General features: G+C 48.6%; 1 protein-coding gene across 3 annotated transcripts in view; it reads left to right on the top strand.

The window, feature by feature from the left end:
• SLC20A1 (solute carrier family 20 member 1) overlaps nucleotides 1-24,572 on the top strand; it is a 140,606-nt gene that overhangs the window by 96,459 nt on the left and 19,575 nt on the right. For all 3 annotated transcript variants that reach the window (XM_033949292.1, XM_033949293.1, XM_033949291.1), the window contains one exon: nucleotides 16,601-16,786. In XM_033949292.1, the coding sequence (XP_033805183.1) occupies nucleotides 16,601-16,786 (186 nt within the window). The remainder of the gene's footprint in view (nucleotides 1-16,600; nucleotides 16,787-24,572) is intronic.

Below are 24,572 nucleotides of genomic sequence, written 5' to 3' on the forward strand. Positions count from 1 at the left end.
CACAACTTCAAACTGCCTCAGTTCTGCTCCAGGATCTACACTCCTCATCGCCTCGAGACAGATGCTTTTCTTCTGGACTGGAGGAATCTCTTTCTGTATGCGTTTCCTCTCATTCAAAAGACTCTAGTCAAGCTGAAGTCCGACCATGCCATGATTCCGATTGCTCCACGGTGGCCCAGACAACCTTGGTACTCTCTTCTGCTTCAACTCAGCAGCAGGGAGACCTTCCTTCTATCAGTGTTTCCATTGCTGCTTACACAGCATCAGGGATCTCTGCTTCATCCCAACCTGCAGTCTCTCCACCTGACAGCTTGGTTCCTCTCAACGTAACTCCCCTTCAGTTTTCTCAAGCTGTGCAGGATGTTTTAGAAGCTTCAAAGAAGCCTGCTACTAGACAATGCTATTCCCAAAAATGGACTAGATTTTCTACTTCGTGTTTTTCTCATCACAAGGTGCCTCAACATGCATCCTTGTCATCTGTTTTGGACTATCTTTTGCACCTGTCTCATTCTGGCCTCAAGTCTACATCGATCCGAGTCCATCTGAGTGCAATTGCTGCTTTCCATCAGCCCCTGCAAGGGAAACCTCTTTCTGCTCATCCTGTGGTTTCCAGATTCATGAAAGGACTTTTCCATGTCAATCCTCCCCTCAAACCGCCTCTAGTGGTTTGGGACCTCAATGTTGTTCTTTCTCAGCTTATGAAGCCTCCATTTGAACCAAGGCTCCTCTGAAGTATCTCACTTGGAAAGTGGTGTTTCTCATTGCCCTCACTTCTGCTCGTTGATTTGCGGACCCACCTTTCACAGTTTTCCACCATGACAAGGTGGTCCTTCGCACTCATCCCAAATTCCTCCCCAAAGTGGTCTCGGAATTTCATCTCAATCAATCCATTGTTCTTCCAGTGTTTTTTCCAAAGCCTAATTCTCATCCTGGAGAATCAGCTCTTCATACTCTGGACTGTAAACGTGCTTTGGCTATCTACCTGGAACGCACCAAGCTACACAGAACTGCTCCTCAACTTTTCATCTCCTTCGATCCGAACAAGTTGGGGACGTCCTATCTTGAAGAGTACCATCTCCAACTGGATGGCGGCTTGTATCTCTTTCTGCTAAGCCCATGCTGGATTGCCCCTTCACAGTAAAGTCACAGCCCATAAGGTCAGAGCAATGGCAGCCTCTGTAGCCTTCCTCAGATCGACACCGATTGAGGAGATTTGTAAGGCTGCTAATTGGTCCTCGGTTCATACCTTCACTTCTCATTATTGTCTGGATACTTTCTCCAGACGGGATGGACAGTTTGGCCAAACAGTATTGCAAAATTTATTCTCCTAAGTTGCCAACACTCCCACCATACCATTGTGGTTAGCTTGGAGGTCACCCACTAGTGAGAATACCTACCTGCTTGTCCTGGGATAAAGCAATGTTACTTACTGTAACAGTTGTTATCCAGGGACAGCAGGCAGCTATTCTCACGTCCCACCCACCTCCCCTGGGTTGGCTTCTCTGCTAGCTATCTGAACTGAGGAGACACGCCTGGTGCATCGGGCGGGAAGGCACTCGCGCATGCATGGTGTGGGAGAGTCAAAACTTCTAAAGTTTCTACAAGTAAGTATGCTTGTGAGACGTCCGCATCGGGGCTCCGTCGGATGACGTCACCCACTAGTGAGAATAGCTGCCTGCTGTCCCTGGATAACAACTGTTACGGTAAGTAACATTGTTTTATAGTCACCAATACTTAGAAAAATTCTAATTAATATTTTGTAAAGCGTTAATTATAGATTTGTATGCATAACTATGGAGACATTCATTTAGGCTGCTTCATATGTTTTTATGTTTACTAACTTATGTATTCGGCAACATCATACTGCTGTGACAAATTTTTTCTAGTGCAATAGACGCATTATTCTTGAGCCTGTGGGTTGTGTACCTCTGATGAGATCTGGTGTTGAGAGCCTCATTTACATTCCGCCTTCCCTTGCTCTGGGCTGTCTTGTATTATTCCTCAGTTTTCTTCTCTACAAGAGATGGTCAGAGTCTGTCTGTTCTGCTGGGTTTTGAATGTTTCTGGAGCTAGGGACAGGGATACCCATCTCTAAAATCCTATTCCCCAAATTTTTTGAACCTTTATTTAGCGCATATAGGAAGGTTTTGGCACCAAAATCACTGCCGCAGTAACCATCTTGGATTTTGGAATAAAAGCCTCTATTTGCCTTAAAACAGCCTATGTGCAAGCTGGATTTGGCTCAAAATTGCCTTAGATGGACTCAGGCCAGAATACCAAGGATTTATGCCAGATTTGCGATGGATGGATGGCCGGGGACTATCTGTGTCGCATGGAGGAGGGGGAGCCACTGACTTAACCTCCTCTAGCCCCCCTGGGAGTCAGAAATCCTGGTAGGAGTCTAGAAATGGTGAAAGTGTGTCTCTGGCAAAGCGCAACTACACATCTCTGCCCGCTAATCCCTCAAAAGGGATACAGGAGCTCTGGCAAGGGCCCTCTGGGCATCCTTGTCAGGGTTTTACTTCAAAGTGTATTGGTATGATGTAAGAAGCATACTTGAATTACAGTGTCCGCCTCCTCTCTTCAGGAGTCGCAGTGGTGGCAGGACCAGGGGTTCTCTCCCTCCCTTAAGAGTGCAGCTTCCCCACAGCAGAGCCATGCGTCTCAGCTCTTAATGACAAAGAATTTCGAACCTTTCTGCTTACAGCTTATTTTTACAAACATTTTAGAACACAATTAAGACCTATCTTTTTTTCTAAATATTTGACTATTTAACTCATCTTATTCCATGCATTGTGATTATTATTAGCAATCTTTTGTAAATCGCGTTGAAACTTATGGTTATGTGGTCAATAAGTACAATGTAATGATTCACTATCTTATGTTTTTACTTCCTCAGTAGTAGGAGATTTGGCATCGTGCCTGGGAGGGTCAGATCCCAATCAGCTGGCAGCCCTGGATCTTGGAGAGGACCTGACTGTGCACAGGCTTTTTATGTCCTCAGCACTTTTGAAAATATTGCCTCCATGGCGCCAGGAGGTTCCACGTTCTGGAGCAACACTTCCAGTTCTTGGCCCTTCCGTTTGGGCTGGCTGTGCACCTTTACCAAGGTGATGGTTTTAGTAGCAGCACTGCTGTGTAAGGAGGGGATACAAGTGCATCTGTATTTGGACGATTGGCTGATATGAGCTCCGTCAAGATCCGAAGGAAGGACAGCATGTGGAGTGCATGGTCCAACTTCTGCAGAGCCTGGGCTGAGTCATAAACTTCAAGCCACTTGGAGCTGACAGTTCCTGGAGTATCTGGGTGTCCATTTCAACACAAAGCACAACAGGGTTTTTTTTTCCGGAAGCTTGCAAAGTGAACTCAAGCATCAGATCAGGGAGTTTTGGGACAGGCCAGCAATGAAGACTTTTGCGTTACTTTCAGGCGCAGGGGTCAATTACATTACATTAGTGACTTCTATTATGCCAATACCTTGTAGTTCAAGGTGAATTACAAAAGAGGATAACTGGGCAAGTCCAGGAAGATTACAGGTTAGGGTGCTAATTATATGGTTGAGACTTTGCTGGGAAATTTACAAGATTGGGAATAGTTAAGGAGATGTATTAGTTTGTCTTGCTAAATTTTCTGAATAGCAGGGTTTTTAATTTCCTTTCGGAATGTTTTGTAGTTAGTCGTAGTTGTCAGTATGTTGGAGAGGTGGTCTAGTTTTGCTGCTTGCATTGCTAATAGGCTGTCATAATCTTCTTGTCAATGGTGGCAACTATAGACATGGTTCCCTGGGTGAGGGCACAATTACACCTTCTCCAGGATGCGTTGTTATCCTGCTGGTTCCCACAAATGGATGCGTTGCAGATGCCCTTACCTTGAACAACAGAAGTGCATCGCCTAGAGCCACAGTTTCTGTTCTGGGGAGTGCTGCTCAGCATCTCCACAAGGGTGATCCTGACGACATATAAGAATTGCCGCTGCTTGGTCAGACCAGTGGTCCATCGTGCCCAGCAGTCCGCTCGCACGGCGGCCCTTTGGTCAAAGAGCAGTGTCCTAACTGAGACTAGCTTTACCTGCGTATGTTCTGGTTCAGCAGGTACTTGTCTAAGTTTATCTTGAATCCCTGGAAGGTGTTTTCTCCTATAACAGCCTCCGGAAGAGCGTTCCAGTTTTCCACCACACTCTGGGTGAAGATGAACTTCCTGACGTTTTTGTACGGAATCGATCCCCTTTCAACTTTAGAGTGCCCTCTCATTCTCTCTACCTTGGAGAGGGTGAACAACCTGTCTATCTACTAAGTCTATGCCCTTCATTATCTTGAATGTTTCCATCATGTCCCCTCTGTCTCTTCTTTTCAAGGGAGAAGAGGCCCAGTTTCTGTAATCTCTCACTGTACGGCATCTTCTCCAGCTCCTTAACCATTTTAGTCGCTCTTCTCTGGACCCTTTCAAGTTGTACCGTGTCCTTAATGTACAACGACCATTGCTGGATGTAGTATTCCAGGTGAGGGCGTACAGTACCAGGTGGCCCGATACAGTAAACATTCTCCGATCTGATCCCCTTGTTAATCATTCCCAGCATTCTGTTTGCCCTTTTCGGCCGCAGCCACACATTGCACGGATGGCTTCATTGAATTGTCGACCAGTACTCCCAAGTCCCTTTCCTGGGGGGGGGGGAGGGGGGGTAATCTCTCCAAGTACTGCACCGGACATCCTGTATTCGTGTATAAGATTTTTATTACCCACATGCATCAGCTTACACTTATCCACGTTAAACCTCATTTGTCATGTTGCGGCCCATTTCTCGAGCGTGTTTGTCACGTTGCAGGTCTTCGCAATCCTCCTGCTTCTACACTACTATGAATAACTTCGTATCGTGTGCCTTTACAGCTGGAGAGCTTATTATGAGGGTCACCTGGTGCAGGGATGTTCATCCCCCTTACTTAGGAAGTGATCGATCAACCAGTTGAAGCTGAGAGCCATCCGCTGGGCACTTGGAAGCTCATTGCAAGACAAAGGGGTATGTGTTTTCTCGGACAGTGCAATGATGATACCCTGTGTCATTCGGCAGGGAAAGCACCAAGAGTGCTTTACTATTTTTGGAGGCCCAACTTCTGTTTCACTGGGCAGAAATCCACCTGTTATCCCAGGACAAGCAGGCAGGTATTCTCACTAGTGGGTGATGTCATCCGACAGAGCCCCGATACGGACGTCTCACAAGCATGTCTTGCTTGAAGAAACTCAGAAGTTTCGAGATGCCCGCACCGCGCATGCGCCAGTGCCTTCCCGCCCGATGGTCCGGGCGTGTCTCCTCAGTTCTTTTTCTTCCGCGGAGCTGAGAAGTTTACTTCAATTCTGCGCCCATTGAATCTGTTTTTTGCCTTCGATTTTGCCATGGGTTGGGTTCTTTTGGCTCTCCCGTACATTTATTTCTTTCTTTGATTTCTTTTAAAAAAAAAAAAAAAAAAAATTTTTTTCCTTCCGACACCGGGTCGGCCGCGTGGCTGGGGCCCCACGCCTTCGACCTTGCGGAGATTTTCCGACCTATGTCCCGGCTGATCACTAGTTTTAAAAAGTGTAGCAAGTGCCAGTACGCGATTTCGCTCACAGACCCGCATCGACGCTGCCTACAGTGTCTGGGTCCGGATAACTTTCCGAAATCGTGCCGGCCTTGCTCCACTCTGACGGCGCGTGCGTTCAAGCGCTGCTGTCTGCTGTGGGAGTCCATGTTCAAGATGGAAGCTTCGTTGGATCCTCCAGCTTTGACATCGACTGGTGCTTCGACTCCGTCGGCGAAGACCTCTACCTCCCCGGCTGCTTCGGGCCTTCTGAAACCAGCGTTGTTCACGCCAAGTTTCGGCCTCGACCTCAGCGCCGGTGCCTTCCTCCGTCTCCTCGGAACAGGTATCGACTCCTACAGTTCCACCGGTGGTGCTTAAAGTGCCGAAGGCTGGCAAGCAGAAGCACGCTGCACCGAAAGAGCGCGGAGACCATGCGGAAGGGCCCCCTTTTGGTGCGGATCCCTCCATATCGGCTTCGTTGCGGTCCCTTCTGGAGGCTCAGTTTGTGGAACTCATGACCACCATGGGACCCTGGCTGATTGCCTTGATCCAGGGTGACCTCCCAGTTCCGGTCCCGAGGGGCGGGCCGCCCCCTCCTCCTCCTCCACCGCATCGCACGACCTCGTTGCTCGGCGAGGAGGAGCGGAGGGCGGTGTCCGTCTCGAGGCGGTCCTCGGTTGGTGCCATGCCTCCCTTGGAACCGATTCCCTCGAGAAAGACCTCCCTTAGTGATATGCCTCCCTTGGAACCTATCCCCTCGAGGAAAGCTTCCCTTGGCGAATTGCCTCCCTTGGAGCCTATTACCCCGCCCCATGACACAGTGTGGCGTCCACCTTCGAGACCTCCCAGTCCTGGGCATGGCAGGAAGCAGGACTAGTTCTTCCGAACCCCCTATCAGACCTGGGAGGCTTCTGGGGAGGCTTCGACTCTTCCGCCCCTCCGATCGACGACCTCGAGTCCGATTTGCTCCCTGGAGGCTCCTGGGGACCAGTATTCTCATCGACGGGCTCGATCCCCTTCCAGGCATCGAGAGGGGCATCGATCCAGACACTCCTCGAGGCATTCCTCTTGGCACTCGACCGTCTCGCCCCAGAAAAAATTGCCTCGGATGGGGTATGCTGCTTCAGCTGGGTCTCCTCCTCCGGGACAGGAGTTCGAGGACCCCAAGGTTTTTTACTCGTCCTGCTGTTCCCAGGCCTCTGTGGAGCCCGAAGCCTCGTCTTCTAGCCCTTCTCGTAGACCGGCGTTGGCGGACCAACTGTCTTTTTCTTCGTTTCTCAGACAGATGGCGGATGACATGGATATTACCCTTGATGCTGGGTCTCGATACTCCAAGGAGTACCTCGATACCATGCACTTGCCTCGTCCTCCGGCCGAGTCCTTGCGCCTACCTCTGCATAAGCTCCTCGACCAGACCTTCATGAGGTGCTTTGAGTCTCCATACTCTATTCCTGCGGTCCCTGGAAAATTGGATGCTCGATACCGCACGGTGCATCATAAGGGCTTCAAGGGACCTCGGCTTTCTCATCAGTCCCTGGTCGAATCCTCGCTCAAGCGGTCTCATCCTGGCCAGGTGTATGCTTCGGTGCCTCCGGGCCGCGAGGGCAGGACCATGGATAAGTTTGGACGACGCATCTATCAGAATTCTATGATGGCGTCCCGAGTCCTGAATTACAATTTCCACTTTGCCACTTACTTGGAATTTTTTCTGCCTGTGCTTCGGAAATTCACGCCCTACATCGAGTCCCAAGCTCGGTTTGAGTTTGAGGAGGTGGTTGCTTTGCTGTCCCAGCTTCGTCTTCAGTTAATGCAGTCTGCCTATGATGCTTTCGAGCTCTCGGCCCGAGCAGCGGCCTGCTCTGTGGCAATTCGCCGTTTGGCCTGGTTGCGGACCATTGACATGGACCCGAATCTTCAGGACCGCCTGGCAAACGTCCCGTGTGCTGGGGCGGATCTTTTTGACGAATCCATCGAGACAGTCAAGAAGAAATTGTCTGATCATGAAAAGTCCTTCCAGTCCATCCTTAGGCCGAAGCCTAAGCCTCAACAGTCTCGACCCTCTCGACCGCCGTTGATCTATCAGCGGCGTTATCAGCCGAGTCAAGCTCCACCTGCGAGGCAACCTGCGAAGCGGCAGCCTCCTCAGAAAGGACAGCAAGTGTCTCAGCCGGCTGCTGTCCCTAAGGCTCCTCAGCCTTTTTGACTGTCTCGTCGAGGGCATAACCAGCCTCGTTCTGCCTCTCCCTGTTTTTCCCATCGGAGGGCGCCTCCATCATTTTTATCATCGCTGGGAGGCCATAACCACCGACCTCTGGGTCCTCACTATCGTCAGGGAGGGGTACTCTCTTCAATTCCAGCGGGTCCCTCCAGACCACCCTCCAAGAGAGTATCCTTCCAACTTGACCCAGTCCGCCCTTCTTCTTCAGGAAGCTCAGGCTTTGCTCCACTTCGGGCCGTCGAGCCGGTCCCGGCGGACCAACAGAACCAGGGGTTTTACTTCCGGTACTTCCTTGTTCCGAAGAAGACGGGCGACCTGCGACCCATTTTGGATCTCAGGGTCCTCAACAAATTCCTAGTCAAAGAGAGGTTTCGCATGCTGACCCTCGCTTCTCTCTACCCCCTCCTCGAGCAGAACAACTGGTTATGCTCTCTGGATCTCAAGGAGGCCTACACTCGCATTCCCATTCATCCGGCCTCTCGCAAATTCCTCAGATTTCGGGTGGGACATTTGCACCTGCAGTATCGAGTGCTTCCATTCGGTCTGTCCTCGTCTCCCAGGGTCTTCACGAAGTGTCTGGTGGTGGTGGCTGTGGCTCTCCGGAACCAGGGTCTTCAGGTATTTCCCTACCTCGACGACTGGCTCATCAAGGCTCCCTCGGCCTCGGCGGTGATCTCGGCGACCTTGTCCACGATTCTGTTCCTGCAGGGTTTGGGTTTCGAGATCAACTTTCCCAAGTCTCATCTACAGCCTACACAGTTGCTCCCCTTCATCGGGGCGGTCCTGGATACCATACGTCTCAGAGCATTCCTCCCTCCTCAGCGCATGGAGACTCTTCTTCATCTCTGCCAGTCTGTATCTTCTCGCCAGTCCATCTCGGCGAGACACATGATGGTCCTCCTGGGACACATGGCCTCTACAGTTCATGTGACGCCGTTGGCCAGATTCCATCTCAGAATTCCTCAGTGGACCCTGGCATCTCAGTGGACTCTGGCATCTCAGTGGACTCAGGTGTCGGATCTGTTGACTCGACACGTCATCGTCATTCCTGCTCTTCGGCAGTCTCTATTTGGTGGATGACCTCTTCGAATCTATCCATAGGTTTGCTTTTTCATTCTCCTCCCCACCAGAAGGTTCTCACGACCGATTCTTCGACCTATGCCTGGGGAGCGCATCTGGATGGGCTTCGCACTCAGGGATTCTGGACCAGTGCGGACCGCCTCCATCAGATCAATCTTCTGGAGCTCAGAGCCATCTTCTATGCTCTTCAAGCTTTTCAACATCTGCTTCACGACATGGTGGTCCTCATTCGCACAGACAACCAAGTCGCCATGTACTATGTCAACAAGCAGGGGGGCACGGGCTCGGCCTCCCTCTGCCAGGAAGCTCTCAGAGTCTGGGATTGGGCGGTTCGCCACAATGTCTTCCTCAAAGCTGTCCACATTCAGGGGAAAGGCAATGTCTTGGCGGACAACCTGAGTCGTCTTCTCCAGCCTCACGAATGGACACTCCATTCCGAGCCCCTTCATCAGATATTTGCACAGTGGGGGACGCCTCAGATAGACCTCTTTGCGGCTCCCCACAACTTCAAGCTGCCTCAATTCTGCTCCAGGATCTACACTCCTCATCGTCTCGAGGCAGATGCCTTTCTGCTGGATTGGGGGAATCGCTTTCTGTATGCGTTTCCTCCCTTTCCTCTCATTCAAAAGACTCTGGTCAAGCTGAAGTCCGACCATGCCACCATGATTCTGATCGCTCCTCGGTGGCCCAGATAGCCTTGGTTCTCCCTTCTACTTCAACTCAGCAGCAGGGAGCCATTCCTTCTTCCAGTGTTTCCTTCACTGCTTACTCAGCATCAGGGATCTCTGCTTCATCCCAATCTGCAGTCTCTCCATCTGACAGCTTGGTTCCTCTCAACGGAACTCCTCACCAGTTTTCCCAGGCGGTGAGGGATGTCTTGAAGGCTTCCAAGAAGCCTGCTACTCGTCAATGCTACTCCCAAAAATGGACTAGATTTTCTTCATGGTGTGTTTCCAATTCTAAGGAGCCTCAGCGAGCCTCCCTATCCTCTGTATTGGACTATCTTCTACGCCTGTCTCAGTCTGGTCTCAAGTCGACATCTATACGAGTCCACCTGAGTGCTATTGCGGCTTTCCATCAGCCTCTACAAGGGAAACCTCTCTCTGCTCATCCTGTGGTTTCCAGATTTATGAAAGGACTTTTTCATGTCAATCCTCCTCTCAAACCTCCTCCAGTGGTTTGGGATCTCAATGTTGTCCTTTCTCGACTTATGAAACCTCCTTTTGAGCCTCTCAACAAGGCTCCTCTAAAGTTTCTCACTTGGAAAGTGGTTTTTCTGGTGGCGCTCACATCTGCTCGCAGGGTCAGTGAGCTTCAGGCCTTGGTGGCGGACCCACCTTTCACAGTCTTCCATCATGACAAGGTGGTCCTCCGCACTCATCCAAAGTTCCTGCCTAATGTGGTCTCTGAATTTCATCTCAACCAATCCATTGTACTTCCAGTGTTTTTTCCAAAGCCTCATTCTCATCCTGGAGAATCAGCTCTGCACACTCTGGACTGTAAACGTGCTTTGACTTTCTACCTGGATCGCACCAAGCCACACAGAATTGCTCCTCAACTGTTCGTCTCCTTTGATCCAAACAAGTTGGGACGACCTGTCTCGAAGCGCACCATCTCCAACTGGATGGCGGCTTGTATCTCTTTCTGCTATGCCCAGGCTGGGTTACCCCTTCCCTGTAAGGTCACAGCCCATAAGGTCAGAGCAATGGCAGCCTCTGTAGCCTTCCTCAGGTCGACACAGATTGAGGAGATTTGTAAGGCTGCCACTTGGTCCTCGGTTCATACATTCACCTCTCATTATTGTCTGGATACTTTCTCCAGAAGGGATGGACAGTTTGGCCAAACAGTGTTACAAAATTTATTCTCCTAAGTTGCCAACTCTCCCACCATCCCATTGAGGTTAGCTTGGAGGTCACCCACTAGTGAGAATACCTGCCTGCTTGTCCTGGGATAAAGCAATGTTACTTACTGTAACAAGTTGTTATCCAGGGACAGCAGGCAGCTATTCTCACGTCCCACCCACCACCTCCCCTGGGTTGGCTTCTCTGCTGGCTACCTGAACTGAGGAGACACGCCCGGATCATCGGGCGGGAAGGCACTGGCGCATGCGCGGTGCGGGCATCTCGAAACTTCTGAGTTTCTTCAAGCAAGACATGCTTGTGAGACGTCCGTATCGGGGCTCTGTCGAATGACATCACCCACTAGTGAGAATAGCTGCCTGCTGTCCCTGGATAACAACTGTTACGGTAAGTAACATTGCTTTAGCTCTTTTAGCAGGACATGTATCAGGAGTGGACAATGTGCAAGCGGATTTTCTCAGCTGACAGACTTTGGATCCCGGAGAATGGGTGCGGTCTCAGGACAGCATTGTGCGTCATTGGGGGCATCAGTAGCCAACATAATGGTTGATATGAGTCATTATGTGCTGGCCTGGACCCCCTTTGCAGCCATGACCACAGGCAAGGCTCTGTATGTGTTCCTTCCCTGGCCCATGATAGGCAGTGTCCTGCAAAGAATAATGTCGCATCCAGGGCTGGTAGTTCTTGTCGCACCAGACTGGCTGAAACATCCGTGGTATACAGATCTGATCCATTTAAAGAGGGTCCAGGGTCTCAAGACTACCCTGTCATCCTGGAGGCACTGGAGCACTTTGGTCTCATGGCACGGCTCTTGAGTGCTCAGCCTTAGAGCACCAAGGCTATTTGGAAGTGTTGATTGCCACTCTCCTAAAGTACAAGAAGCAGACAACATTGGCCACCTATGTGAAGACCTATAAATTCTTCCAGTTCTGGTGTGCACAGAAGAATGAGAACCCAGTCACGGCACTGATTTCTTTGGTTCTACTATTCCTTCAAGAAGGGCTTGAAAAATGCCTAGTGGTTGGCTCCCTCAAAGTACAGATAGCAGGTCTCTCATGATTCAGATTCCAGACTAATAAAAGGACATAGGCGTCTCACTCAGATGTGTCCAGATTTTTGAAGGGAACATTGTTTGCATCCTTGTCAACATTTTCCAATGTGCAGTCTTACTTTCGTTCTGCAGGCTCTCACTAGAGCTCCATAATTCGCATGAATCTTTTGAGAAGGTGTCACTGATGGACCTGACAAGTTAAAACAGCATTTTTAGTGGCGGTCACATCAGCATGTCAAGTGTCTGAACTAAGGGTTTTGTCCTGCAGAGAACCTTTTCTTAGATTTTTGGAGACTGGGATATTGCTGCAAACACAATCCCCTTCCTTGCCGAAAGTAGTCTCCAGTTTTCACATCAACCAGGAAGTATGGTTGCCTGCTTTCATGCTCTTGGAGTCCAAAAAGAGGGACAAATTCTGAAATTGCTGGAAGTTCGCAGTGGGTTGCTTCATTATCTGGAAGTGACGAATGAGTTTCGACTGTCGGATCATCTTTTTGTGCTGGCAGGTATTGGGCACCGGGGCTGGCCAGCTTCAAAAGCGACCATTTCTAGATGGCTTCCTGTATCCTTAAATGCACATTCCACTAAGAGTGTAGCATCCTCCTGGGTGGAATCTAGAGCAGTTTACCCTGAAGAAATTTGTAGAAGAAATTTGAAGAATTTGTGAAAGTATGGTCCTCCCTCCATACTTTCACAAGGTTTTATAGGATGGATGTACATCCCACAAGTTCAAGAATATGCCTATTGCACTAGAAGGGAAGATTAGGTACTTAACTTGATAATCTTCTTTCTAGTAAATAGACACATTGTTCTTGAAGCACACCCTGTCAGATGTTCATTAGCCATGCTTGCTGTCTCGGGCATGTCAGTATTACTGGATATCTTGTTTCTTTTCTCTATCCAGCAAAGTCAAGGATAGGGGACAACTTCTCTTTTGAAGAGACTAGGGGAGTATGTGTCAAAACTCCAAAACTGGTAGTGCAGATTGCACTCAGGTAGATGACTTGCTCGTTCCACCTCATATGTTTTAAATGGTTCATGATTATTTTGTGTAAGTTTTGATATGAGCAGAACAATCTTGTTTCTTGGGGAGAGTCCCCATACCCCTCCCTGTTATGTTTCTTCTAAAGAACTGACCATCTGCTTTGATACGGACTGAGGAATAGAGAATGACGGGGGAAAATTTGTCCCCATCCCTGCAAACTGCCTGATCCCATCTACACAAACCTCAAATAGTTGTGATTTTATTTTGAAATTATTTTATTAAAATATAGAAAGAAACAATAGTCTATACCAGTGTTTTTCAACCTTTTTTGGGCAAAGGCACACTTGTTTCATGAAAAAAATCACGAGGCACACCACCATTAGAAAATGTTAAAAAATTTAACTCTGTGCCTATATTGACTATATATAAAGTAATTCACTTGAGTGCCACCGCCGCCATCGGGAACAGGCCGGCGCCAAGTTCTCCCTGCTTCTCTTCCCCGCGGGGCCGACCAACTCTCGCCACCCGTCGTCAATTCTAACGTCGGAGAGGACGTTCTAGGCCAGCCAAGCAGCGATTGGCTGGCCCAGAACGTCCTCTCCGACGTCAGAATTGACGCGAGTGGCGAGAGTTGGCCGGCCCCACAGGGAAAAGCAGGGAGAACTTGGCGCCGGCCTGTCCCCGATGGCGGCGGTGGCACTCAAGTGGCTAAAGAGCCGCAGTTTGCCGGCCTAGGGACAACACTGGAGGGTGGCCAGCTGTGCACCCCCTTGGGACGTAAACCCGGGGTGGGGCAGACCGCCCCCCCACCCTGGTATGCCACTATCTGTACCTCACTCCCTCCCTATGACCAAAAATTCTCCTTTCTTCTACTCCCCGTGTACACAACCATCTCTTTCCCTCCCTTCCAAAGTCCATGCCTTCTGTGTCCAAACACTCATTCCCTCCCCCACCTCAGCATCTCTTTCCCTCCCTTCCTCTCTCCCAAGTTCATGCCTTGTGTCCAAAACGCACTCCCTCCCCCTTTTGTGTTCCGTGTTTGCCTCCCAGCCCATCTTTGCAACTTTCTCAGCAAAACGAAGCTCAAGCCGCTTCCTGCCTGCCCTGCCGCGCACAAATAGCCGAACGGAAGTATTCTCCGACGTCAGCGCTGACGTCGGAGGGCAGGCTTTGCTTAAGCCCTCCCTCCGACGTCAGCGCTGACATCGGGGAACGCTTGCGATCGGCTATATGTTAGCTGCAGGGCAGGCAGGAACAGAAGACGAGCCTCACGGCTCGAGATGTATTGAACTCCGCGGGTCCCCCGTCCAGCTCTCTCCTGTCCACGTGGACCGCCCCTCTCCCTAGACTGTGGCCTAGGACCCTGGGGGAGCCCGGGCCCCCTGTTAGCTCCGGGCCCCTGAATGCAGGACTGGTGGTACTGCCCTGATGACTGCCCTGATGGCGGCCCTGACCGTACGGCACACCAGGCAACATCTCGCGGCACACTAGTGTGCCGCGGAACAGCAGTTGAAAAACACTGGTCTATACAACTGTCATTTTATAAATCACACATAATGTAGAACAAGGATCAATAAACCCTCTCTCCCCAGCCCTCTCACAAATATCTCCTCAACTATCGAGAAAACTGACCAAGCCAAATTACTACAGAATGCTACATAGAAAAATCATGCTAAAGAATACCTTGGCTGCACATACACACAACACAAATGCCAAATCCCTAATAGCTGATCATAAATTATAAATGTACAGTAAATTAAACAAAAATCCCAAGAAGCCACACCTTGCCATGTAGTAAACACCAAAGAAATAGAAAGATCCATTTCCTCCTATATTGTGCAAAACAAAGATCATACATGGCAGGAATAATTAAGGGAGTGCAACTAGGGCAACTGCCCCCTGGCCAGAGAGAGAGCCCTAAGCCTGCTAGAAGCTGAAGATGGCACAACCTGGTAATGGGCTTTGTGGTTCCCAGTTATGTCTAATACCAGCTGTGGCAGGATACACATTTCAAAACATGTTGGTCTTAGGGAATTTCAAAGTACCTATTCTTTATTTATTTATCTTATTTTTATTGTCTATTTTCTGTAAACCGCTTAGAATCCTAACGGAGTTTAGCGGTATATAAGAAATAAATTACATTACATTACATTACATTAGGCTCTGGTTTCTGTTTTCTTTTCTCTTAACTCACCAGGGTTTGACCCATTTCATATTTTTTCTTTTCCATGCTCACCATCCATCTATGTATTTATTTTTCCCCATGTTCAGCATCTCCCTTCTCTGTCCTATACTTCCCTTTCTAATATTTCCCCTGTATCCATCTCCATGCCTTCATTATCACCATTCTGTATTCCTTGCCCTCCCCCTGTGTTCAGTATCACTCCTCTATATCCCTATGCCCTGTCCCTGTGTCTAGCCATCTTCTCTGTGTCCATATATGTACACTCATGTCTAGCATTGCCACTTTATGTCCATATAGCACCACCACGCAGCATTCCACTTTGTGTCCCTGTTCCTATGCTCCCATCCATGCCTACCATCTCCTCTTTTCATATATCTCCATGTGTCAAGCTTCTCCCCTCTTACACCAATGTCTCTTGCTCTCTTTTTCCTCCCTCACTCTGCTATGTTCAATATTTCATTTCCTCTTCCTTCATTCACTTGGTTCAGCATCTCTTTCTATTATCTTCTCTTCTTTTCTCTGCAGGTTCAGCACCTCTCTCCCTTCCCTCAAGCCCCTCTCCCAGGAGTCCAATATCTCTCTCCTTTCCAGCTCGCAGGTGCAGGTCCGGCACCTCTCCCTTCCCTCCAGCTCCACTTCCCATCCCACATGAGTCCAGCACCTCTCTTACCCCTAATCCCCAGACCACATGCATCGCCTCTCCCTTCAGCTTCAGCTGTGGAGCAAGCCACCAGTTGGGCACCCCCTTCCCCCCAAGGATGCAGCAGCACCCCTTTCACAGGTCCAGCAGCCACAGCAAACCTTTCCTCATGGATAAAAAAAAAAAAAAAAGCAATCCCCCCAAAACCCCTCCCCCAAAAAACTGCAACTCCCTTACCCATGGGTCAGGTCGGTCCAACCCCTCTATGCTTTCCTCCCCACCTCACCTCCTGCCTTGCGCTATCAGTACCTTAGGATTGGAGCTTCAGTGACTGAAGAAAAAACTTTGCAGGCCTGCTCCAGGCGCCTTCCTTTGGCTGAATCCCTCCTTTTGATGTAGGGACTCAGTTGAAGGAAGGCCCCAGAGTAGGTTTGCAAAGTTTTCTTTGGCTGCTGAAGCTCCAGTCCTAAGATACTGAAAGCATAGAGCAAGAGGGGGAAGTAGGCATAGAGGTGTCGGGTCAGCTTGCTCCTGGGTCTTTCTTCGGCCAAGTCCATCCTTCCGTTGAAGATTCCATAGCATGCACTCTAGTTCTAGAGTATGATAGCATGGTGTGGGAGGGGAGGTGGGGAGGGAGGCATAGAAGGGTCAGGTTGACATGCGGCAAGCATATTTTTTCCACGGTGATGAGAACAAGGCTTTTTACTGGGGGGCAGTGAAAAGCCTTGCTTCTGCACCAATGGTAAACGGACCAAATTTTTCCACGTTATTACAATTTGCCGTGGTTAACCACAGGAACGGGTATCCATGTCATCTAACAGTAAGGAATTACAGGACAGCCCAGAGTGAAGGGAGGCAGAGCATAAAAATGTAAATGAGGCTCTCTACACCAGATCTTGTGATCAGAGGTACACAACCGACAAGTTCAAGAATGAAGTGCCTATTTACTAGAAAGATGGTTATCAAGTTAAGTACCTAATCTTCCCATTTCATTTCTGAAGTATGTTTCTTTTCCTTAAATTTAACAGCAATGCCATTGGACCTCTGGTTGCTCTGTACTTGGTTTATCAAACTGGAGATGTTGCTTCAAAGGTTGCCACCCCAATTTGGCTGCTTCTATATGGAGGTGTTGGCATCTGCATTGGTCTGTGGGTCTGGGGAAGGAGAGTCATTCAGACTATGGGTAAAGATTTAACCCCTATCACACCTTCTAGGTAAGAATCTAAAAGTGCATGTTTTTTGTTTTTTTGTGTGTCTTTTTTCTCATTGTTTTAATGTCTTCTTCAAAAGGTGTTTGGTTCTTGATTTGGGAAGCTGTGATGCAGTTGCTTCCTCCACTTCTATAGCTGACTTTAGTGGTGAGAAGATGCTAAGTAAACTACTTTCGCTTCATCTTACATTTAATATCTTATCAGTCACTTGTCCCATGTCCTCAAATTTCTGCACTAAGGACAATAAAAGTTTTCTCCCAAGCCAAAATTTGCAAAGCTAAGAGTAAACTTGAAATTACTCTTCATAAATGTCTTCAGGTACTCTGAAGCCAACAAATTTCTGAATTGTATGCTTAGAAATTGTATGTTGAAACTTAAATGTAATAGAACCACCCACAGGCTTTATTCTCTGAGCTATAAAAAAAAAAAGGTGTAGGAATGTTGCTTTCATATGGCCAACTTTTGTAGGTGTTTCAGACTTGGGTGGTGCTAGAGCAGTTTCTGGTAGCACATTGAATCTTTCTTTGGTGGGAAGCTACCCTAACTGCAAAACACTAAGTACGCAGCCTTGGAATACTTCTCAATGTCACTCTCTTGTCAGATCTCTCAGGTAGTCTCTTCCTCATTCTACTATCTCCAACAGCTCCAGAAAATAAGACGTTACTACTTTGAAACTCACTTCGCCCAACTTCTCTATGCCTTCGTCCTGTTCAGCATGCACTACTTTAACGTTCTATTCAACGGATTGACAGCAAAATATCTCCAGCGCATACAATCTCCAACGCATCTCCAAAAAAATCTCCAACGCATACAAAACACGGCAATTAGACTCCTGAAAAACCTCCACACCCACAACTCCATCTCAGAAATACTATCATCAGCCCCCTGGCTACTCATTACCAAACGTATCTTCAAGGGCCTTGTAATAACATACAAGTACCTACACAACATGGCACCCAGCTACATATTGACCAAACTTCCTCCATACGTCCCAAACAGACCACTCCACTCCCAGGAGGAAACACGTCTGCAAATACCTCCTGGTCGCACCCTCCAACTCCAGAATGCCAAATGCCATTCTTACTCCCACTTCTTACCAAGTTATTGGAATCAACTGCCTCCTCACATCAGATTCCTCAAACGGCTTCTGAATTTCAGGAAAGCAATAACTTACCTCTTCCCATAAATCCAGTCACTCCCTTCAAACCATATGTATTATAATGTATGCTGAACTAGATCTACTCTGGTTGTTAACTGAAGATGGAAATAATCATATGTTAACTTAGACCAAATTTTATGCTAAACTAAATCACATAATAACGTTTAAAAGGAGAAGAAATTTAAAAATTTAAAAAATTTAGATGAAAACTTTTTTCAAAAATTGACAGCCAATGATGAAGCACCACAATATGCTTCCCATGGTATGAAACATTATATGCGGTGGAGTGGTGGGGCTGAGGCGTCTTTTTGAAAAGAAAAAAAGTTCATTACCATCCAGACAATTATTATTTTTACATTTATAAAGATTTGACTGGATATACCATACTTATAATTTTTTGCCGCATTTTTTAGCTTTAAGATCTTTAATAGTAGCATCATCCTCCCCTCCCCAAGACTCCAGTTCTTTCAGCCCTTTGGTACCACCCCCTCCTCTGAGTTCATTACCTTCTCAGAATTCTGTCCCACCCTCAGTCCTTCAAACCTCTATTCTTCCAGTGGTGATAACAACTCACAGCCTGGGAAATTGTGTCAGCCAGATAGGATGTAGCATAGTTGAATTGGGGCGAGCCCAAACAGTCATTTCTGTATCGTCTGGTAGACTTACGAATGGGTTATATGCCTCACTACTACCAGCAGGTGGAGACTGAGCACAAACTTGTATATCAGGCTAGAATTCCCCCTAGCAATCCAGTTTGTCTCAGTCAGGTGGTAAGACTAGATGGGCTCCACTCTTGTGCTGTGGGAACTTTGTTTTTGGACTCCTTGGTTCCCCTTTTGTGCCAGATAGAGCTTGGACGGGTCCTGATTTGGGATCCATCCGACCTCGGGTCTCATGCTGGGTCCCTTCCCACACCTTTCTCCACCTCCCCATATTTTTGTACAGGTGTTGTTCAGCCCTCCAGCTTTGAGAGCCGTGCAGTTTGTTTTGTAAAAAAAAAAAAAAATTAAAAATGCCAGTCTAAAGGGCTCATTTCCCTTAAAAACTGTCTTTACTGTATTTTCTCATCTAACTGGCACTTTTCTTTCAGCTAAGGTGGTTTTCAGCACAATGAGCACTTTTAAAGGGAAAAAATGCTCATTGTGCTCCAGATGCGAGATACTTGTGGCCGGCCTGTGTAAGCATTGCGCAGGCCGTAGCGGTAGCCTTGTCAGCAGCCAAGGCACCCCGCCACATGTACCTCGCAAGTCAGCTTCGGATCGCGGGGAAGCCCAGGCTTCCCCCAACGTCCATGTGGAGGGTTCCCCAGCCACCGACAGTCAGGGATAAAAGGATTCCCCTGCCGCCGGAATGGCTGGGGATTCCCTTTTCGCGTTGGGAAAGTCCTAAGCTTTTCAGATGCGGCTGGCTGCTTGAGCTCCAATTTTGGCGGTTTCAGGTCCAATTTTGGCGGGAACCTCCTCCTTCATCTCAGTTACCTCAGGTGACCTTCCCCCTGTTCTGGAAATGGGCCAAGATATGGCTGCTGGGGCAGGGAATCCCTTGTTACCTCTGGGGGTCTTTCCCCCTGAATTAATGTTAGCACTTCTCAAGCTTATGTGCTGGTAGCTGGAGGTTCTGGGAGGGGGGGTTGCCCACGACATCTTCCCTGGTGCGGCCCCACACAGCGGCAGTTTTGCTCCCCTCTACTTCTCTCTCAACCAAACGCACAAGGGTCTATGGGGATGAGGATTTTTGCCCAATGAAGCAAGATGTTATTGATGAGGACCTGGACTCTTGGGGAGATTTCCAGGATCCTCTTGAGGGGTTGGATTTCACCAACGAGGGGTTCAAGCACCCCCCTGCTGGCGAAGATTTGTGTGGTGCGCATATTTCAGCGGGAAGAGCTTCATGAGTTAATTCTTCAGGTCTCCTCAGTTTTGTACTTTGAGGACACTATGTTGGAGCCCCTGCGTACGGTGGACCCCTTGCTTAAGGGGAGCCGCTGTGCTTTCCACTCTTTTTTCCTATGCATTAGGATATTCGGGATATTATGCTTGCACAGTGGTAGGTACTGGAAGCTCCCTTTCATTTTGTGCACTCCATGACCCACCTGTATCCCATTCTTGAAGGGGATAGGGACACTCTGAAGTCGCTTGTGGTGGATGCGGTGGTCTTGGCCATTTCTAATAGGCATACCATGCCTGTTGAGGGTGGTGCGGCCTTGAAGGACCCAGAGGAGTTTAAGTTGGAGTCCCTCCTTGGAGTTTTGATGTGGCAGCTGTGGCGGTCCAAGCAGCGATGTATGGCGGGCAGGTGGCTCAGATGTGTTTTCGCTAGGCTGAGAATGTCCTTGACTAAGACAGGATTAGGAATTGCTTAAGCGCGAGATGGGAAAGATTGAATTAGATGCTGCTTATATTTCAGATGCCATGTATGACCTATTGCAAACTTCTGCCAAGTCGTTGGCGTTTTCCGTGGCAGCTCACCATACCTTGTGGCTTCGCGCTTGGTCAGCGGATTCAGCATCCAAAGCTAAGTTGACAAAGTTTCCTTTTAAAGGATCTTTCTTGTTTGATAAGGACCTGGACAAGTTGGTTCAGACTCTCACTGATTCTAAAGTGCCTCGTTTGCCTTAGGCTAGGCCTAGGCCGCTGGTTTGAGGTGGCACTGCTCATGGGCGTAATTTCCGCTGTTTCCGCCCTGTTCGAGGGGCTGTCTCTTTTCAGTCACCTGGGCTTTCTAGAAGCAGGTTCTTCCAGTGCATGCAGTCCTTTCGTGGGGCCCGCTGGGTTCCCTGCCGCCCGTCCTGCTCGATGACTCCTTGCTGGCGCCCGTATTGTTTCCGGTGGGCGCCCAGCTGAAGTATTTTTATCCAAAGTGGGCAGACATCACGTCCAATCAGTGATTTGGGACGGTTATGCTCTGGAGTTTGCCCATTCCTTGCCAGATCATTTTTTTGCTTCTTCCTCGCAGGTGGCGTGGAAGCAGCAGGCCTTTCGCCAGACCCTTCAAAGATTGTTAGATCTCCATGTGGTGGTTCCAGTTCCCCTGCAAGAGTGGGGCATAGGTTGGTACTTTATTTACTTTGTGGTGCCAAAGAAAGAAGGGAACCTTTCGACCCATCCTAGATTTGAAGGGGGTCAACAGGGCTCTTCACGCACCTGCCTTCCACATGGAAACTCTGCATTCTGTGATTCTGGCGGTTAAGCCGGGGGAGTTTCTGACCTCTAGATCTGACCAAGGCCTCTTTGCACATTCCTATTCGGGCCTCCCATCATCGCTTCCTGCATTTTGCGATCTTGGGGCAACACTATCAGTTCTGTGCACTTCCCTTTGGTCTGGCCACGGCTCCGCGGACATGGTCGTCGTGGTGGCATTGCGAAAAAGCATAGTTACTTACCGTAACAGTTGTTATCCAGGGACAGCAGGCAGATATTCTCAACATGCGAGTGACGTCACCGTCGGAGTCCCGCAGCGGACAGCCTCGCAAGCAGACTTGCTTGAAGATCTTTGTAAGAGCTTACGAGTGCTGCCCCGCGCATGTGCGAGTGCCTTCCCGCCCGAGTCAGGGGGCGCGGCTCCTGTGAGATACCTTAATTCAGATAGCTAGCTAAGAAGCCAACCAGGGGAGGTGGGTGGGTTGTGAGAATATCTGCCTGCTGTCCCTGTATAACAACTGTTACGGTAAATAACTGCTTTATTCCAGGACAAGCAGGCAGCATATTCTCAGCAGGTGGGTGACCTCCAAGCTTAGCAAAAAAGGGATGGAGGGAGAGTTGGCAACTTAAGAAAATAGATTTTGTAAAACAGACTGGCCAAAATGGCCATCCCTTCTGGAGAAAGTATCCAGACAATAATGAGAGGTGAAAGTATGAACCGAAGACCAAGTGGCAGCCTTGCAGATTTCTTCAATAGGAGTTGATCTGAGGAAAGCTATAGACGCCGCCATTGCTCTAACTCTGTGACCCGTGACTCTTCCCTGCAGAAGGAGACCAGCCTGAGCGTAGCAGAAAGAAATGCAAGCAGCCATCCAGTTGGATATGGTTCGCTTCAAGACAGGATGCCCCAACTTATTTGGATCAAAGGAGATGAAAAGTTGTGGGGCTGTTCTGTGAGGTTGAGTGCGTTGGCAAGTAAAAAGCCAAGGCACGTTTACAGTCAAAAGTATGGAGCGCCACTTCTCCAGGGTGAGAATGAGGCTTTGGAAAAAATACTGGAAGAACAATAGATTGATTAATGTGAAATTCTGAGACAACTTTAGGCAAGAATTTGGGATGAGTACGGAGGACCACTTTGTCATGGTGGCAAACTGTGAAAGGTGGATCTGCAACTAAGGCTTGTAACTCGCTGACTCTTCGAGCAGACGTGAGGGCAATCAGGAACACCACTTTCCATGTAAGAAACTTGAGATGAGCCTTATCAATTGAGCCAAAACGACATTGAGATCCCAGACCATTGGAGGTGGTTTGAGCGGTGGATTAACATAAAAGTCCTTTCATGAAGCGGGAAATCACAGGATGTGCAGACGGGTTTCCCATCAAGAGGCTGATGGAAAGCAGCAATCGCACTGAGATGGACTCTGATAGATGCAGACTGGAGGCCAGATTGTGATAAGTGAAGTAAATAATCCAAAACAGAAGCCAAGGAGGTAGACATTGGTTCCATTTGGCGAACACCAAGCAGAAAATCTAGTCCATTTCTGACCGTAACACTGCCTAGTGGACGGCTTTCTGGAAACTACCAAAATGTCCTGTACAGATTGAGAAAATTGTAGAGAGTCAGTTACGTTGAAAGGTACCAAGCTGTTAAGTGTAGAGACTGCAGATTGGGATGAAGTAAGGACCCTTGACTCTGAGTAAGCAGAGAGGGAAAATCTGGTAGAAGCAGAAGCTTACTGGCTCTGAGTTGAAGTACACGGTTGACTGGGCCACCGAGGAGCTTTCGGAATCATGGTGGCATGTTCCGACTTGAGCTTGACAAGAGTCTTGAATCAAAGGGAATGGAGGGAAAGCATAGAGAAACTGACCCTTCCAGTCCAGGAGGAAAGCATCTGCCTCGAGGCGGTGAGGTGAGTATATCCGGGAACAGAACTGAGGCAGCTTGTTATTGAGGGGAGATGCAAAGAGGTCTATCTGAGGGGTCCCCCATTGAGCAAACACCTGATGTAGAGGTGAAGAATTGAGTGTCTATTCGTGAGGTTGCAGAAGACGACTCAATTTGTCCGCCAGACAGTTGTGCTGACCTTGAATGTATACAGCTCTGAGACAGATGTTTTGATGGATTGTCCAATCCCACAGCTTCAGAGCTTCTTGACAAAGGGAGTGATATCCAGTACCGCCCTGTTTGTTGACATAGTACATGGCGACTTGGTTGTCCGTCCGGACAAGAACTACGTTGTTGTGAAGAAGGTGTTGAAAAGCTTTGAGAGCATTGAAAATCGCTCGAGTTCCAACAGATTGATGTGACAAAGACGGTCTGCGGGAGACCAATGGCCTTGTGTACGGAGACCGTCTAGATGAGCTCCCCATGCGTAGGTTGACGAGTTTGTTGTGAGAACCTTCTGATGAGGGAGAGTGTGGAACAGCAAACCTCTGGAAAGATTGGAAGAGAGCATCCACCAGTGGAGAGTGTCTTAACAAAGGAGTTACTGTAATTTGTTGAGAAAGTGGGTCGGTAGCTTGTTGCCACTGAGATGCCAGGGTCCACTGAGGTATGCAAAGGTGAAGTCTGGCAAAAGGAGTGACATGAACTGTAGAAGCCATGTGACCAAGGAGAATCATCATTTGTCTCGCTGAAATTGATGTGAGATGACACTTGATGGCAAAGGCGAATGAGAGCATCTTGGCGTGGTCGAGGCATGAATGCTCTGAGCTGGACAGTGTCCAGAATGGCCCCAATGAACTGAAGAGACTGAGAAGGGTGCAACTGGGATATTGGAAAGTTGATTTCGAACCCCAGAGATTGGAGGAACATAATAGTCTGTCGGGTCACTGCAATAACCCTTTGTTGAGAGGGGGCTTTGACGAGCCAGTTGTCCAGGTATGGAAAAACTTGAAGACCCTGTGTACGGAGAGCTGCAGCCACCACCACCAGACACTTTGTGAAGACTCGGGGATGAGGCGAGTCCGAAAGGAAGAACTCTGTATTGTAGATGAAGATTCCTCACCTGAAATCTTAAATATTTGCGAGAGGCTGGATGAATCAGGATATGAGTGTAAGCCTCTTTGAGATCCAAAGAGCAAAGCCAATCCCCCTTATTTATCAAGGAATAAAAAGTTGGTAAAGAAAGCATCCGAAACTTCTTTGACTAGAAATTTGTTGAGGGCTCTGAGGTCCAGAATGGGTCGCAAATCCCCCGTCCTTTTTGGGACTAGAAAATAATGAGAATAAAAGCACGTCCCGTTGGTTCAAGGGAACCTCCTCGACAGCTCGAAGGCGAAGAAGAGCCTGAGCTTCCTGAAGAAGAAGGGGAAGTTGCGACAAATTGGAAGGACACTCTCTTGGAGGGCGATCTGGAGGCACCTGAAGAAAATGAAGTGAGTATCCCTCCTGAAGGATGGTGAGAACCCAGAGATCTGAGGTGATCATCTCCCACTGGTGATAAAAATAGTGAAGATGACCTATGGGCCGAAGAGAAGTCTGATGGAG

The sequence above is a fragment of the Geotrypetes seraphini genome, chromosome 6 (assembly GCF_902459505.1).
Source record: "Geotrypetes seraphini chromosome 6, aGeoSer1.1, whole genome shotgun sequence".
In the NCBI taxonomy this organism is placed as follows: domain Eukaryota; kingdom Metazoa; phylum Chordata; class Amphibia; order Gymnophiona; family Dermophiidae; genus Geotrypetes; species Geotrypetes seraphini.